Below are 18,139 nucleotides of genomic sequence, written 5' to 3' on the forward strand. Positions count from 1 at the left end.
CGACACGCATTTTTCTCTTCTTCCCTCCTCCACGTTCCACAGATCGTTTCCGCGAGGATTTCGAAATCTCGTTCCCGGTTACGACACGGATATCACTTTCCTGTCAACTTTTTTTCGAGCTCGCTCGTCCAACGCGTCGTCAATCAGAGACGTCGAATCGATCGAGGATCGATGATCACGGCTTACTCGTGCGGTCGATGAATTACACTGGGAACTGGATTCGGTTCATTGAATTCAAACTTTTTCTTATTTGCTACTCGAGATACGTACAAAATGTCTTTCCACGCGGTCTCGTTTTGAAACGATCGAGGCGAATCCCTCGAGGATGGGGATAATTTCAACGAAATTGTCGTTCGGAATGGAAAGACAAAAAGATTTCTTTGAATATCCGAGGCCAACCAGGAGTTAACGAAACTCGTGGCTTTTTGTCAAAGGAACGTTTCATGGTGATGGCGATACGTCGAGAATATCGACCTTTTTCTCGAATGCAAACGCCCCGCAAACGCCCCTCAAACGCGCCGATTTGATGGAAGAAAACCACGTCGGCTGGTTGGATCGAATTGGATCGAAGAACGCGTCGATCTCGATGGATGCTCGCTCGCTCGAAAGGGAAGCTGTGGCAAAAACGGCGACGATAGGTGCGCACGAGGGACAGGATCACCCAGTGATCTAGTTGAAAAAAGGAAGAATCGCGAGAGGAAAGAGAAACAGAGGGAGAGAAAGAGAGAGAGAGAGAGAGAGAGAAATGTACGGAGTCGTGGGGAATTCAATCGCTCCCCACGACCATTTGTCCACACCTGCTGTTCGTCGAACCAGCCAATTGTCGGCGGGGTGGAGGAGTGGCAGGTTCGAGGCAAAAACGTTGCATCTCTAATGAGTTCTCATTGACGATGCAACGTTTTTGCACGTCGCTGCGTTCGAGGTAACACGCTGTTCCGAGAATGATTCCCGATGGCTACGCGTTGCGACGGGAAACAGGATCGATGCTGAATCGTGGCGTTGATGGATCGCGGGAAGGATGACTAAGATCCAGCAAGTGATCGTGGTTGTTCGTATTTTTTTACCGTCCGTTTTTACCGTTTGAGTGAAACCGGAAGATGTATCGATTGATCAGATGTTGCAACAACCCTTGTGAGAAGATTAATAGAAATTCTGAATCAAGTACGATGCGCTTGATTAGAATTCGATACAGGTGTCTATTAAGGTAGTTGAATACACAGAATGAAAATCGACGTAACAGAGATCCAATTCAGGAAGTGACGAATGTTAATTCTGTATTCCGATAGTTGTTTGTCAGTGAAATTAAAATTGATCAAACACGGAAGAAATAGAAGATTCTGACGCACACAGATATTACAGATTCGAGTTTATATCTCTCTTTGTAATAGTGTTGGATATAATAGTACAGAACATACATAATTCAATTATGTAATAATTTTGTCCGGGTATAATTTCGAGGATTAACAGCTCTTAGAGTACTCTCTCTACTGACTTTCTTACCACGGATTTTGTGTTTTAGTCGACGAGATTGTGATCTTAGCTGTCTAGCTCTTGAACACAGTGTAATTAACTCGGTTGTATGATCTTAGACTAATTTTTAGAAAGTTAGTACACGCACATGCGTTTATTAACTTGTCTTTCGTAAGAATCTTGAGTATATTGCCTATCTTATTGATGACTAGGTAATCACCCAACAATGACCTCTAAAAAAATGTAGTGATTGATCTGGAGTATCAGCGAAACGAGTAATCTAGCAAACTAAGAAATACAAAGATTGTCAAAATCAGATTGTCAGCATTTGATCGTTCATTGAAACAGGCCTCTATAGATTTAGCATTGAGTACGCGAATAACGAAAAAAGATAGCAAATAAAATCAATTTATTTCTCCAACCATTAATCTGAACCAATTTTAATTCCACATTGGTACAGGGCCAAATGAAGTAGATAAATTTACCGACGTAACACTGTGTATTTTCCCACGAACTTGACCTTGAGTTTCACGTGACGTAACCCTGATGCAGGTGAAAGTGGTCTCTGCCTGCTTGCCTTTTGGAACGATTTCTGATGCAGCAACGGCATCATGGCCACAGGGCAGAGATGACTAATCGGTCCCCGATCGAATCTGTCAGTCGACCACGTTCGATCTATCGTTGACCGTGAATAGCAGGCGCGGTCAGGGATAGTCTGCGTATATACGTAATTCGAAACCGGCTCGACGTAAACGGAAGAGAACGTATACGATATCCCCGAAGAAAGCATGGCTCTTGTGATGGAGAAGAGTGGCCGCACTGGGACGACCCGAGTGCCGTCGAAGAACGAATATGGTGTGCCAGGTCCATGGGAAAGCACCCTGGGGCCCTCGACTTGCCTGATGCCAGAGGTGAGCATTATGAGGTAAGACTATTCTCTCCTCGAAGGGAAAGGGAGGACAAAGATAGGTTCGATGTCCTGGCGGAGCCTGGCTTGTTCATTCAGAGATTGCCTGGTTGGGTTAGTCATAGCGGTGGTTTGGAAAAAGAAGATTAAGGAGAGATTCGATCGGGCTGATGGTCGACGAAGAATTAATTCTATCCTTGCGTGTTTGTGTAAGTTGAATGTCGGGCAAAATTCAACCGTGAGAAACTTTTCTTTTGTGTCTTGTTGTTTTTCGACAATGTTATTTATCCGATGTGCCTTGAAAATTTATCAGAAGGTGTTTAGTTTAGTTATCTGGATAGATCGCTTTGTCGGATAGTATTTTTTTAATTTTATGTTAATACTACCTTTATTACTATTTTTTATATAAATAATTGTAACGTAAATAATAAGTAACAATTATTTATTGAATTGTTTTAACTCATTATGATCCAAATATAGTGCAACTGTAATGTTTTTCTTTAGAAGCAGCTATTCTCTGAACTGCTATTTGTACGCTTTTCGTACGATAAAATTTAAATTATTATTTAAATTAATTATAAAATCTAAAAATTTTTATAGTGACGTTAATACAATTTTTAATCAAAAAATCACCGTAATCGTATAATCGCGTATTACCGATATTATTCTATCTTTTTAAATGAACGCGTGAAGAATGGAAAGTCTGATCGAAGAAAGTCAGCGTTCTTCCTCGTGAGGACTTCCTTTTCGTGTCATCTCACGTACACTTGTTCCCCGCCAAATGAGTTACGTTCCGACGCGTTGAGCGTGTACATGCAGTTGGTTGAAGCAAGACGAAAGGGAAGATAAAAGTCTTGTGGAGCGAGCGGGTTCTTTTGTGAAAAAATTTTCCTAGTGGATTCGCTCAAAAACTTACCAGAATTGGATTGCGATGCCAGTAGAACAGCCAAACAGAGTATAATCCCGGGTCGACAAGGCCCGGCGTTCAAGGCCGACATGTCGGCAGTCTTTTTCCGTTTCCTGAAACCACGAAAGAAGTATTGTTAGCTACATCTGTTCTATTCGGGTGTTTAACTTCTTGAATAACGTTTCTTATTCTTTTTGATATTCTTTATATTACGAAGCATAAGTTTGAAACTTAAGTTTAATTCGAAAATATATAACGAAAGTTGAATATATTTTTCTATAAAGTTTGATTGTTTTAATTCGAACGTAGAAATTTTTCTTTCATTTCTTTTTTATTGCTATTATTGTATATATTATTTTTATTATTTTTATTTCATTGAATTTTTTTTATTCTTTAGAATATAAATTTATTACGTTTGAAAGTTTACTATATATCTGATAAAATATACAGCTAAAAATGCCACAATCTTTATTCTATATATAAGCATAAAATAATTATTTCATAAATTGTATGACTTACATTCAAAATTATAGAGAGTTATCACAAAGCACACGTAAATAATATAGAATTAAAAAAACAGGGAAAACTATGAATATTAGAAAGTAAAGAATTAGTACATTCATGAATTTCTCAAATTTATGATATTTAAAGACCATTATTTTCTCGCATTACACAATCCAAAAGTGTACGTGTACTACTGTTCGAACCAATGGATTACTCAACATCCTTAAACATTTCTTTTCACGGCATGTCTATAAAGAAGATGCTGTCATTCTTCCAATTTCTTTCAAGCATTCAGTGAAGAGCGATTTCCGTAAACAGACGTCGGTTAGAAGTATTATACCTTGGCACATTGGTCGATCGCGTTTCTTCGTTCTTATGAACTCGACCGTGTACCAACAGCAAAATGTAATAAGCCATTGTTCGTTTTTCTCCGCTGAATGTTAAGGTCATATTTATCCTGTCACGTGGCATTCTAGTGTAACTGTCGTCCAGTGACAGCTGGACGTGCTTGGAAGCAAGCCAATCGCATACCTTCGCACTTCGACCGGCTAGTTCTCGCGATACATCGGCGTGGTATGCAGATCAGGCTGACGGATGAATAAGCACGCGTATTTCGGTGTCAGCCGAGACGTGAAAATTCACGAACACGAGGAACGACTTGTATGTTGCCAGTGAAACCGATTCACATTACTAAATACCAAGTCCCTTTCACGTGTGTACGTGGGGCGTGAATTTACGAGATGTGGGTGCGTGGGAATGCGTGTTTGGATTCGCGTGATTTCCGGCTGTCTTTTCACGGTGATGTGTGCAGGAATTTCTTGTGAAATTCAAGGGCAAGTTCAAGGATAACCATGAAAAATCGGAAGTGCATTGGAATCAAAATCGATTCAATAAAAAAATAAGAAATTGTAGAAGATATAGTACTTGGGTGTCCGAATGACGTAGTACAGTGTTTCGTATGAATTTTAATTGCTTGAATTTCGTTAGAGATGACGTAGATAATGGAAAAATTTTACGAGGAAAATATCAAATTTGAAATTAAAGATGAAGATCCGGTGATGTACTAAAGTCGAAGAATTTGTCGTGGAGCTGTTGAGATTCGCATAATATTCAGCAAAAGTCTGACCAAATTTATGCGTTTGGGTAAAACATAAGTTTTGAACAATTTACATACTGTTAACTGGTTAAAGTTTAACAAATTCAAGGATAAAGATGAGAATTTAACGATATACTGGAATCGAAGAATATGTTAACGAAATATCGGAACTCGTTTGATGTGTTTTGCAGATCTTTGCGCTGCGAAAGATACAAAAATAAAGATACGAAATCGATAATATCGTAGCTGAATAATCTATAAAAATTTACATTGCGAATTAATTGCGAAGATTTAGCAAGAGGTCAGAGAAGATTCAGTATTTCATCATCCGGAGTCAACGAACGACGAATGTGATAAGAGCCGGCATGAAGAACGAATTACGTATGTTAGGAACGCGTTTCACAGGACTAACCATTTAAAGAGAGAAAAAAGAGGAAAAGAGAGAGGGATCGAAGGGAGAACGAAGCAAGAGAGAAGGAACAAAAGGAAGAATTGACAGGAAGAGAAGGTGGACTTTGGTGAAGCCGGCGCATACCAGTTGCGACAGCGGCTTAATACAAAGGGCCACCGAGATAAAAGAGCGTGGGTAGTTTCTCTTTTTAAGTCTTCGACTTCATCTTTTCTCGTCGTCTACGTACTCCCTCCGCTGGAATTTCATTGTTGATCGAACGAGCGAGACAGAGAAAAATAAAGGATGGAAGCGAGGAAGGAACGCGACTCGTGACACCTAAGCTCGTGCCTGCTCGTTAACGACGCTGTAAATTACATCTTGCAAGTATCGTAATGAATCCTCGTCGTTGCTGGATGGATTTCCTCTAATCTTTTTTTTCCCTTGCATATGCAACGAACGACCGAGGGAGTCAACCGTCAGAGGCTAGATGCGAAAATCCTGGTTCCTCACGAGCCGGCAAAAGCTGCGTGTCATTGCGTATTCAGGATACGGCCCATTGAACCAAGGAATTCGGTGAATGGGTATGAACATGCATTGACGAGCGTCTCGATCCCTTGCCGAAGTATTCATCGGTGAATAAATGCAAACGCACTGTCGAGTGTTGAAGTGGAAGGGGGTTAGGCTTTTGCGGTTTGTATTGAGTGGTTGTCGATGAAAATTCAACAGTTGGACAAATGTATTGTGACAGAACTTCTTTAACAAGTGCATAGTCCGTTGACCCATATGTGGTTCAGTGTACTCTTTACTCTACCTTTCTCTAAATGAGCATCAACATTTTAATAACGTTATGAGAAACTCAATAATTGATTCTTATGAATGTTCTATGTAAATATTTATAGATTTTGTTGAATCGTGAATATGTTAATATTATACAGTTTTGTAGTTGACGCAGAAATTTGGCTATCGGATTTTCAATGAATAATCGATTGACAGAAGCGTGAAAGCAGGGATCATACAAATTATTTCAGTAATGCTTACAACCCTTCGGCGTACGCGTACACAAAGAAAAGGAGGAATTGTTTGACACGTCGCAACGATATGTATGCTAGCCACCGAAATTCCGTAAAATTAAAAGGGCCGCCACTTTCTACTCGCGTCTATTTTCTTCGAAATTCAATGAATTCACGTCCCATTGTCCTATTATCGCATTCTTAGCTAAACGTGCTCGTATGTTTGTTAACATAGACGACAAGGTAGACGCCGTTACGCTCTAACAGGCTAGAAACGGCACGCCCACACGATGACACGTCGTGAATGAAAATGCGAGCGCACACCTCGTTTCACCGGCCGATCGTTCTTTCTCTTTCATAGCATCGTTCCCCTTTTTCCCCACTGTCTTGTCTACTTCCCTTTCGTCGTAAGATCGACATTCGCGTCGATTCACCCTCATTCGTCGCGAGTCGCGTTACTTTCCTTCTTGCAGGACCCGGTTGCAGCCACACTCGCCGAACCGCGACTAATTTCACTTACGCTTTCGATACGGTCGTGCTGCAACCGAAAACCCGATTTCACGAAGCGATACGGATACAGATGAGTACCTGACAACTAAATAAGCGTAATCACGTTCCAATAGTGAGAAGCAAGTGATTTTTTAAATAGGAACGCTGATGGAATTAGCGAGTCATGGGCAATTATTCGAATTAGGATCACTAGATCAGGTTCTTTAAGAAGTCATTCACTATATGTGGAACATTATTGAATGGAGCTCCATACGGGAGCTCCTCATTAGGAGTTTGAAATTTTCTTTCATTACATTTTTTGTTGTTTCTAAATAACGCATCGTTAGCTGTATAATTAGTCTCTTGTGAATGTGCCAGATTTTAATGTTACAATAATTTCTTAAGATTCAAAAATGGAATTTTGAAGTTCGTGCTCCTCGTAAGTAACATATTGTTCGCTGTAATTTACTGACACATACAGCATTTACTGACACGGCAAACAATAAGATTATATCACTTCCGTATAAAAAGCGTATTCATTACGCTAATTCAAATTCGATAATAAGTAGTAGTCGATAGTAAGAGCAATAAATGCTCTTTTAAAGTAGAAGAATTCTCTTATCGAGCTGATAGAAACTGTGGTTCGATAAGGCGCCCAAGTACAGATAAATTTGAGGCTAACCAGGAAATTTAGAAGTAGATCGAGAGGGCACGGAGAGGACAGTTAGAAACCGCAGTTAGAAACAACAGGCTGATAACGATCAAGGAATGATCTCCTCTATCCCGGATAACAGCTGTTCGCGCGATAATTGCAACAACATAGGAGTTTGGTTTGAGTATAAGGTGCAGGTAGATGCACCCACAGGTCCGGTGAAATGGGGTGCCTGGTGCCAGAGGTTCCGTTAGAGCCCGGAGGCTGCGTTCGTTCACCATTACCGTGGAACGCGGAATATGATTACCTTCACCTGGGAACAAACTGTTCGTATCCCCTCCGGTGCGGAGACCGTGGGCGAAGTTTCCACCACGGAACCCGTGTCCCGGTTAGCCGTTGATACTCGACGATGTATCGTGATTAGGTAAAGACTGGACCTCCGCACGATTTCCGACGTTCCAGGCCGTGAGATTGAGATCATGCGGTCTGACTCTAAGTCTGCGTTATATTAGGTTCGTGCATAGGAAATATCATCTCTGAAGTTTGATTTTATAGCACGCGTATCATTTATTAAATTTAGTCGAGTGTTAATTAAGGTATTGCACATTGATCCATACGTTGCGTAAAATTTCGTCAATTATTTTTGGATAGTTTTAATTTTGGAAGCAAAAGTGATCTTTTTTGTTCTGGAAAGGTATCGTTCTCCGACAGAAGTTCCGAAATCGTGAACAATAGAGCGGAATATGTTGCCAAAAGTTGTCTTTTTGTAACTCGAAGATCGTCACAGTCTTAACACGCGGATATTGTAACTTTGCGCAGAATCTAATAAAAGACATTAAATATTCACCATTCTGTACACCAGCAATAGCAAACAAATGCGAATATAGAAATGTTTTCTTGTACGAACACAGCAAGATTCTTCAATCAGTAATTTAATTGAGTGAATTGTTCAAGATCACATTGGTTCACGCTTGAACTTATAACTCACAATTAATTTGACCTAAGTCAATTTCCTCGATTACAATCGGCAACGAGCATAACCTTAATACCTCCTGAAATTCAGAGATCGTAGATTTCGGAATATGACGACAAATCAGATCAAATACGGCATCGTTTACACGTACAGTTAATTCGATTTCGTTATGTTATATGCGTTGTATGTTATGCAAATGGACTCGCATGCGTGCAACGAGCGAGATCGCGACATTGGAACTGGTCCCAGTTCGAGAAGCGCGCGATAAAACGTTCCTTACCGTTCTTATCTATTAATTGAAACGTTTTCAATAATTTACGTTCGATAATTTTTCGAGAACCAGAAGAGCTTCTCTTTACTTTTGTCCATTCCTGTTTTATGGCTACCGAAGTTTTTTTTAATCGTGATGACTTGGTTGGGATGGGTTATTTTTGTTAACTTGTTATCGGTAGTGTGCGCATAACGGTGATATTTCGTATAAAGTGCTGGACGAAGTGGACGTGGCACGGTGACACGATGCGAGGTTCTTACTTCCGACATGGTAATACCCTGAATGAGTATCGGGCCGATCGAGCAATGACTAACGGACCTGTCCGCCTCTCCTAAAAGGCAGATTGGCCCGTTGAAACGATGCTTCATCTTCTTAGAGGGACAACATGATGATTCGACGTCCAAAAGCTCGATAATTGACAGGCCAGGCTCGTCGGTTATCTCGAATCCTACGCGGTAACTGGTTGTCCTGCTTTGGCTATAAAGTGTCCTTGGGAACCTGTTCGAATCATGTGTGCTTCCCACATTAATCAAACCACAGTCGAGATTATTATGTCTCTTGACAAATGGTTATTTGCAAGGTACAAGAGTTTGGAGCCAGTTCTGGTATTCTCGGTTTATGAACGAAAATAAAATAGGAAATTACGTAGTATGCTATTTCTGGCTTTCAATAGGTTTCTTAGATTTCGCCTCTATCGTTTTTTCATTTTTCAATGCAGCAATATTTGATAAAAATGGTAAGCAACAAGTTCTACACGTTACAGAATTGTCTAATTTGAAATTCTCGCAATTTTTTAGCTGTTGAGGATTAAATGCGAATTCTGAATCGAATCGTCTAAACGACAGCGTCAAATACAGGTTAATAATCTATCCATTCGCTGTCATGCGTGTTAATTTAAAATGCGTAAAAGCTCAAACATCCATTAAAAGATCTTAGAATAACGGTAGTGTATATATAGACAAAATAATCTGTGGACATACACAGCTCGAAAATATTATAATTCTAAACCATACAAGAGTACCGTACAAGACAAAGCTAACATTACAAATTAATTTTTCAAGGTTCACTGCACATCGCGGCCAAAGGTTAAAGAGACACGAGGTTTAACGTGGTCGCTAGGAAAAAGTAATTTTATGGCTAATACCGGAGGAAGTTTCAAAGAAGCAGGCAACAAGCTCCGTGCCGCTGTATCTGATACAAGAATCCTGGTCGAGCCGGTAACCGGGAGTGGACCGAATGCAAAAGCGGCTGCGTCGTGATCTGCACGTTTCAGTTTATGGGCGCAAACGGGTTCAAAGATCAGGGATCTGTCTTTCTCTATTTCTCTTTGAGGGCGTGAAGGTGAACACTCGGTCAAGTCGAAGCTAGTAAATGACGTTATGTAAATTGTCAGGTATACTGTAAACTTCCGTGACTCTGCTACCATTAGCAGGGACTCTGCACCAGGCATTAGCACTGGACTCTTCCAATAGACGCCTCTAATCTTCCCTATTCGTGGGTGTTATTTGCGCTATTAATTATGAAAATTCCCTTTTTGCAGCGATCTCCGTTCATTTCGTTCCTGTTACTTGTCGCGTGTTTAGGAGGAAGGTTTGGTCTGGAGAAAATTCCCTGTCTCGTCTCACCCCTGCAAGCCATCTCGTTTCCGCATGCCGCGAGTACTGAACAGTTGCAGACTGGTCCCGGAGGCTTCTCGACAGGTTGACGGCGAGCGGCTCGTTACGCGATCATCGGCGGGCAATCTGAACTCGAAAGGAGCCGTACACTACGGGGAGCTGCATACGGCCCTTGCTGTTCGATACAAACGAGGATTCGTAGCTAGCAGTGGCTTCTGCGCACCACTGATCGTCCGATCCTCACGTAAAGGATATTACATTGGCTATGTGCCTCTCAAAGTTCGCGTAACATTCAATTTTCCATCATCGATGAATATACGACTGGTCTCTCCGACACAAAGAAGCATCAAGCGACGAGACCGTCCGTCCGATTCATCAACGTTATTGTAAAACGTAGAATCATCCGACTGCTGGCATGAAACGGCACAAATTGCACGCAACGAAGAAAAGTCAGTCTGAGAACGCGGGTTCCTCGCAGAAAGGTTCAGCAAAGCACGATATCCGTACGGCGGATATTACGCCGGAGAAATCATTAGCACGGGGCTAAGCTGTGGCTAAGAGCGGAGGCAAGCTTCGGCTTGGCCGTGTTTAGAGCTCCGCGAGGCGATTATATTGCGGGTTAAGGGGCTATCGGGTATTCATTACGCCTAATGACCTCTCGAAGCGGCGAGTGCTTTTGGGCACGATGAAACGATGGAACGTGAGGCGGCAGCGGCACGGTCGGAGAAGGCACTCTCGGAACAACGGGGTTCGATTACTCAGGGCCTCGACGTTCACACGAGGGTGCTCGAGCAACAGGTCGGCATCATGTACACGGGCCTCTATTTATAGATCTACCTGAGCTAGAATTACGTGGGGTCGAGGATAAGCCTGCCGACTCCTCGTCTTCACCTGAATCCACGACGAGGTTGTTGCGAGGCTCTCGTCGCTACCCTTCTTCGGCCATATTTGGTTCGTTCGCACCGGCAAATCGCGTTTCACTCGGTGATTCTTAGGAATTCGCCCCGACCGATCAACCGGTTCTACTCCTTTTTCGCATTTTTTTATTCCACCCTCCCGGGTTTTTCCCCATCTTCTATCTCGCCATGGACTTCCAGAAATTTATCGGTTCCATGGAACTTCGTTGTGCGAATTTCGCAGAATTTTGGCTACGTAACCGTCTAGTAATGCGAGACCCTATAAACCACGATGAAGAAAAGATTACCTGGTCCATTAGCGTTCCTTACCCTTAGGATTCTTGATAATTATACGTTTTGGATGTAAATTTTTAAGGCAAATAACATCGTCTGTTTTTATCGATGTTAATAATACATTTTCAGATAAGTATTTTCGTTTCTAGGAATATTTCAAGAATTTTTCTACTTTAACTACGTAAGTCCCAAAAAATATACTTTGAACAAATCATACGAATCAAGTAATTTTGGATACCGTGTAATATCAATTCAGTAGTCTTTCGGATAACATCGTTTAAATAGAAAAAAGACATTTCATCACCAAATTACCAATCGATATCGAACACGAAACGAGTAGAATGGATTCGTTGCAGGATACGCGAATCGAGGCACGGGGAGATTCCTTCACTGGCCGGACAGTCTAATCGTTTTCGACGTAATAACCTCGAACTACTATCATTCCGTTTTTCGAAGACGACGCGAAACCATTGGAGCATGTCGTAAGAGAGTCTTGGAGGAGCGCATCAGGCTATTCAAAGTCCCCCCTCCCCATTTATCTTGCCCATCCTATGGAGTTGTGCGTCGCGATTGAAACGTCCCCTCTGTGTCGATCGATCGTTCGATCGCTCAGCAGCACGTAATAACGAGTATTACCGCAAGATGCGGCGATTCCCCTGGTATTATAATATCTTGTCGAAAGATCGCATCGGGGCTGGATGCCTGCAACCTCGATAGGTATCTCTCTTTTTCTCTCCTCTCCCATCTCTCGATTCATCCCCTGTGATGCCTCGTCACGGAACACGCGGCTACGCTCACGTTTAACGCGATGCATCGAAATACTTCTTTTCGTACTGTAATGTTACTGTTATTATTTAAGCCGCGGTGTACATTCATTACTGTGATTATTAAATTTGAGCAATTTGCCGGTGGTACACGCCGCGCATCGTAAAATGGATACGCGTTAAGAGGCGCGCGCAGATACGCTCGCTCACCGCGCGTTCATTTTCGTTAAACGAAAGGGAAATTATTTCGGCGTACGTGTTCTTGTATTACGCTAGATCGGAGTTGCTCGAGCGGAACGCTGCCTGCGCGAAGAGGAAGATTACGAAAATTGAACCGAATTGATGAGGAATTTCGACTTAACTAGCGGATATGTTTCTGGTGAAGCGCACGAGGTAACGAGACGAACAAATCGATTGACATTTATGTTCCATGTCGGAGAAGATTGAGCGTAACGAAGGATCATGGAGGCAACGAGTGTTTGAAAATTGAAGTTTTACAGATACGTTTTTGTTGAGTAGGGAACAACTCCAATAATAGAGGTCAGCGAATACCATAATAAAGAAGATATTGATCAGTATCACGATCAATATGCTATCAATGAATACTGCATAAGAAACATAGTATTCTGTCGTATGTTGTTACTAAAATGTGTGCTAAATTACTCACTAATTGCGAGAAAATGTTTCAGTTTAAAGGCTACACATTAGGATGAAACGATCACACCGCTATAATTCTCACTGTTCTGTATGCTTAATTAATTATTCATATATGAACGTTATATCATAGAAAAAAAAATACCGAAAGAATTTAACACGGTGTACCTGAAAGATCTAGGAAGTCACCGTTCCTGTAAGGATCGCAAAGTTTTATCGTTATATACGAACGCAGCACGAAGTTGCTATGCGAAACAACTTTACGCCAGCGTACAATTAAGTTGATATTATTACCGCGCACACATAACTCGGCCGTAAGTTACTCGCATTCTTCGCATCCTGCCTCCGTATATCTCCCTTATATATCTGGAAAAAGTAATAAAGGCCTAATCCCATCTTCAACGCCAGACGTTATTCTTCTTCCTCGTTTACGATTCCATCTTCTTGAAAGTCGTGTTTTCCCTCGGCAGAGATCGTGGTAAAATTCATGCAAAACGACGAAACAATTTCCGTTTCGTCTATCGCGATGTTCTCTCAAGACTCGTGTTATTTTCTTTTTCCGTTCGCAGCTCGTCTTTTTTTTATAGCGGAAGTCGCTCCTTATCTAATTTCTCCTTCGTAGTCCCTGTCTTCCCCTTTCGGCGAAGACTTCCTGCTTTTTGGTCTGGCGTTTGTACAATCCGTTAACGTCTCTGCCACGAACACACTTTTCATCCTTTTCCTTTGCCCGAGCTTCGTTATCGACAGAGTTCCTTTGACTCAGCTTCCTCTTCCCCGTCATTCGTCGTTAGTCACCCTGTCAGCTTTCCACTTCTCTATCTGTGTATCGTTCTACGTAGCGAGTATAACGAAGAACACAGAGAGGCGAAACCACCGAAGAGAGAGGGAATTTAGAAGCCGCGATAAAAGCGAGGGTCCCTTCTTTGTTTGACGAGAGCCTTTTTCCACAGGCGTCTTTCACGTTCCCATGCGAGATGCCTCTCCATCCTTCGTGGTGGCAGCCTGGACGGGGCAAACTCACCGAGCTGTCTGAGTTTCCGGCGCGAGAAGTGCCCAGAGCTCGTGTAAACACGAACAACGCCCGTTCGTATACGGCCCCGGCTAGGGAATGCAACGACTTCTTCACGGATAATCCATAAGTGGCTGCGGCCCCTTGTCCGTGTGCCGTTGTTGTTGTTGCTGCTGTTACGCCAGTGTCTATTGCGTTGCAGTTCTCCCGGGATCTCGTGGCACGCATCCGCGAACGCGCTCCGCTTTATTCGCGCAACGTCTTGTCGTAATTTCAGAGGATTCTTCCCCGGTCGGTCGATCGTGCCTCTCCCTGTAATTTTAGATTTCCCCCTCGAGCCGTTTCCCGGATGACTACGATCCGAGACGCTGGTAATTGTAAAATTAATTTTACCACAAAGTGAAGCAAAGCCGTGGAAAAACAGGTTCCCGCGACTCTCTGGTTGACGTCTCCTCTCCATCCTGTCTTCCCTTTTCCTTCGGTTACCACTTTTTACGATATATTTCTCTACCGGCTCCTCCCTCCTAAAGGACTAGTAATCCAATTATGGACATTTTTTTGTCAAGTTGCGCGTGGTCCGCATAATACGAGGCGCGATATTAGAGCTACGTAAGTAAATAGCATTGAAACACTGATCGGGAGAGCCGATCAAAGAAGCAATTTGCACGAAATTAAAGTGGCCGCGATCCACGTATAGAGAAGAGGTATCGAGCGAGGGAGGGCTAATCGGGGCTAGGTAATCGGCGAGGAAGATGATTGGTGGCAGATGTGTAGCCCTGTGTCGCGATCGCGATTATGGACAGGAATGCTCATCCAAGTCTCTCCCTACGTTCTCTTTCTCTTCCTTCCTTTTTCATGATCTCTTTTGCTCTGTTTGAGCTGGACGCGCGCCCTTCCTCATTATTTCTCTGTTCCTCTTTAACCCTGTGATCGGAAAGATCAGGGCGTTTCGAACGCGCCGCAGCCGATCAGATCGCGTAATAACAGGAAGGTACACTGTGATCGCGGTAATTAAAACACACCACGTTGTAATCTTCAGTCCATTAGAGCCCATCAATTACAACCTCCCCTCCCTTAACCAGGCGCATCTTGAAGCGAATCCACTGGCCGGTATCTGTAGTGCATAATTCAGGACGTGTTTCGCGATAATGGTCCCTTGGATGGCCAATGAATCGATAGGTTCCTGGAAAGGCACGTGATTTAGAGGAGCAGCTCGCGAATCCTTCTCCTCTGGCCCGTCCTCGATTAAAATTTTTTGTTACTACGTGGTCTGTGTCCTGTCCCTAATGATCCAATCGCGGTAGCACCGCTCTCATAATGGATTCTGATCGTAGCTGGATTTCGAGGAAATTAGTTGACAGGGGCAAGGTCTATTCCCGTGGGTGATATAACATGGTAGAGACGATAGTCCAGTTTTTATCTGCAAACAGCTTTTCTGCCACCGAGAGCAATTTTTCACGCGATCGTTTCTTTCATTCCTAAGGGACCTCTTGAACGAATGTAAAATATTTACGTTGAAGCGATTTCATGGCGATAGATTCGCAGCGCTATAATGAACGTAACGATTTACGCGTTTGTTCACGTCAATGCGAGTGATTTTTCTCAAGTTTCGATGCAAACAAACGATACGATATTATCTTAATTTTGCAACTGTGACCAATTCAATTGCTAAAGATCGAAAGCAATTAAACTGTACAACGTCAACGAAAAGTTGAAAAGTGGTAACGATCTCATATCGTTCGATTATGATTGAGAATTGGCAATGTTTGCTTTTCATGGCAAATTTATTTCGCCTCTCAAAGCATTTATTGCCACTATAAATTCATAACAGACGAATACTTGATATTCCGAAGCTGAATACGAAGTGTCTATAGCGGAATTTAAAGTGATGCGATGGATACTAAAATTTCGCATTTAAATGTGAACGTTCAAGTACATCTTGCTCTCTCTGCGAATATTTTTGCGTTAGTCCGAAATATATTGGAAGTAGGGGAAATCGTCGTTGTTCTACAGCGATGGGAGATTATTCCACGATCTCTATAAAAGCTAGCCGCGAAATCTCTAAGGAATCCAGTTTGGATGGAAAAATATGCAGGGGATCGACTCTCGTCTCTCCTGGTTCTCAATGTCATTATATCTCCCCTGAGTATTGTCGTATGGATTTAGATATAACGCCATTTAAGCCATTCCTTACGTTCGGCGAGTGTAATACGAACGCAATGCCATCACCAGGCTAATCTCGTTCCGCGTTACGTAATGTTTCACGTCCTTTCTCCGCTATCTTAACTTTCTTTGGGGATAATGCTCCAACCTAAAGCCCTAATCGAACGACAGGGTAACGTCGTCCATGCAAATGGGATCTGATCCTCGTCTGAATAATCGATGCGGTAAAGTAATGGGACTAAGAGTTGGATCGTTCGTTGAAAAATCCTCGTGAGTTATCTAGGCTCTTTCCTCGCTCTTCGACAACTTGAACCGCGTTCTTCCGTTATCAAGTATTCCCTCTCTTCCTTTGCTATTATTGGCAGATGCGGCCAGTTACGATCCAGGGAGCGCCGGAAATTGTCCGTTATGAGGAGCTCCGGTGATTAATTATTATGCAAACTAGCGGTATCCGTGTTTCTCATCCTTTAAGCGTCTCTAAGATGCCGCTGATCCTCTTGCGGCAGCGCGTGTAATGGCGTGTCTTTAGACTTGCACGGCTGGGCCGCAACGTTTGACAGAAATAGCATATAGCCGATGTTCACGGCGAGAAGAATGTGGAATGCCATTCTGACGGGCTTTTCTACGTCGTTCAATTGCAGCCTGTCGTCTCTGATCCTTGAAGACTGTAGAACGTTACTTGATGGGCAATATGTTACGGTTATTCAGAGGCAAATGGTATCGCGAAGGAGATGTCTTGTCAATTAATCCTGCCGGTGTTATGCTCGCGATTACAGTTTGTTGCGACTATTATCCTCATAGGTAACTCATGTTTCAGGCGAACGTTAATATCCGTGTTCTATGTTCGTGGCAACAGAAAAAGATTTCTAACGACTAAATATAGCGGATAGTGGTCTGTGATATTGGCGAGTGATGATTTAATATACGGAAGAGATTATACGATCGACAGGTATATTAAGCAAACTTTTTACTCGACCGTGACAAAAAAGCTAATAGTTTGACACCTTGCATCGTTCAGCCTCGACTCTGATTAATTTTTTTTCTAACTGCTATGCACGGTGTAACTACCAAAGCGTAACACAATATTTCTTTATCCCGTTCCGCGCGATAAAAAGTTGCTTAATGCGACGACCGACGAGAACGTAGCGATATAACGATCAGAAGCAATCTTTCTCCATGACATGCTACTTCGTTCCAAAACAAACTCGACAACTGCAATGGTTGTATTCCGAGGATCGTTTCTGTATCTTCTCTGGCTCGATTGGATTCGCGTCGACGTTGATTCGTTGCGTAACATCCTCGATTGCTCTCTCGCTGTTAAATCGATGCGTCTCAGAGGGCCGACGCAAGATTTACGTTAGGATGGCTGACTACGTTGGCACAGCCTCGAAGAGGATGACAAATCCGAGTTCTCGGGACTTATCCGTCGAGAAAAGCATACCATCCTTCTATTCTGGAATGTCGATTGGTCGTTGCTTGCGCTAGGTAGTAAGTACAACAGCAGGGCGTCGAGAGTCTCTTGACGCCTTTGGCTTCACCTCCGAGTCAGGGAGATACGAAAGAGGGTGCGCGAAGCGAAATAAACGGATAATTGCAAATATCTGCTGACGCAACACGGAAACTGGCGAACAACTCGTGGACTGTTTGATTTGGATTCTTTTGGATAACGTGAAACATAACGCTCGAAATAATTAGAGGACAGCTACTAAAATGACTTTGATCTTCTTCTAGAACAAAAATACGCAAATGAAAGTTTGCTAGGTTTCCTTATAAAATGAGTTTGAGTAACGCGAGCTTTACGATAAAGAGATTGAAGGATATCGAGTGTATTGTGATGAAATAAAGGAATTGTAGCAATAAGAAGACAATTCTGCTTCGTATAAGCATTTAGTCGTACACAGGTTGTTGTAGAAATTTTTATGATTTTTATCACAAGGATTGATTTTACACTATGTTCACTAGATATTTTCTACCCCCGTCGACGAGTACTGTAAGCGCAAATTGCTGGAAAACGAAGCTGACTTTCTACAGCCACAATTCTTTCCAATCTCTCCGCCAGATAAACCCTGCAAT

At 42.5% G+C, this 18,139-nt stretch overlaps 1 protein-coding gene across 2 annotated transcripts in view; it reads right to left on the bottom strand.

The window, feature by feature from the left end:
- Positions 1–18,139, bottom strand: part of LOC126864403 (titin) — a 60,621-nt gene that overhangs the window by 23,708 nt on the left and 18,774 nt on the right. For both annotated transcript variants that reach the window (XM_050615709.1, XM_050615708.1), the window contains exon 2: positions 3,294–3,397. In XM_050615709.1, coding sequence (XP_050471666.1) covers positions 3,294–3,375 — 82 coding nt within the window. In that variant the 5' untranslated portion in view covers positions 3,376–3,397. The remainder of the gene's footprint in view (positions 1–3,293; positions 3,398–18,139) is intronic.

Source organism: Bombus huntii, chromosome 4, assembly GCF_024542735.1.
Source record: "Bombus huntii isolate Logan2020A chromosome 4, iyBomHunt1.1, whole genome shotgun sequence".
NCBI lineage: Eukaryota > Metazoa > Arthropoda > Insecta > Hymenoptera > Apidae > Bombus > Bombus huntii.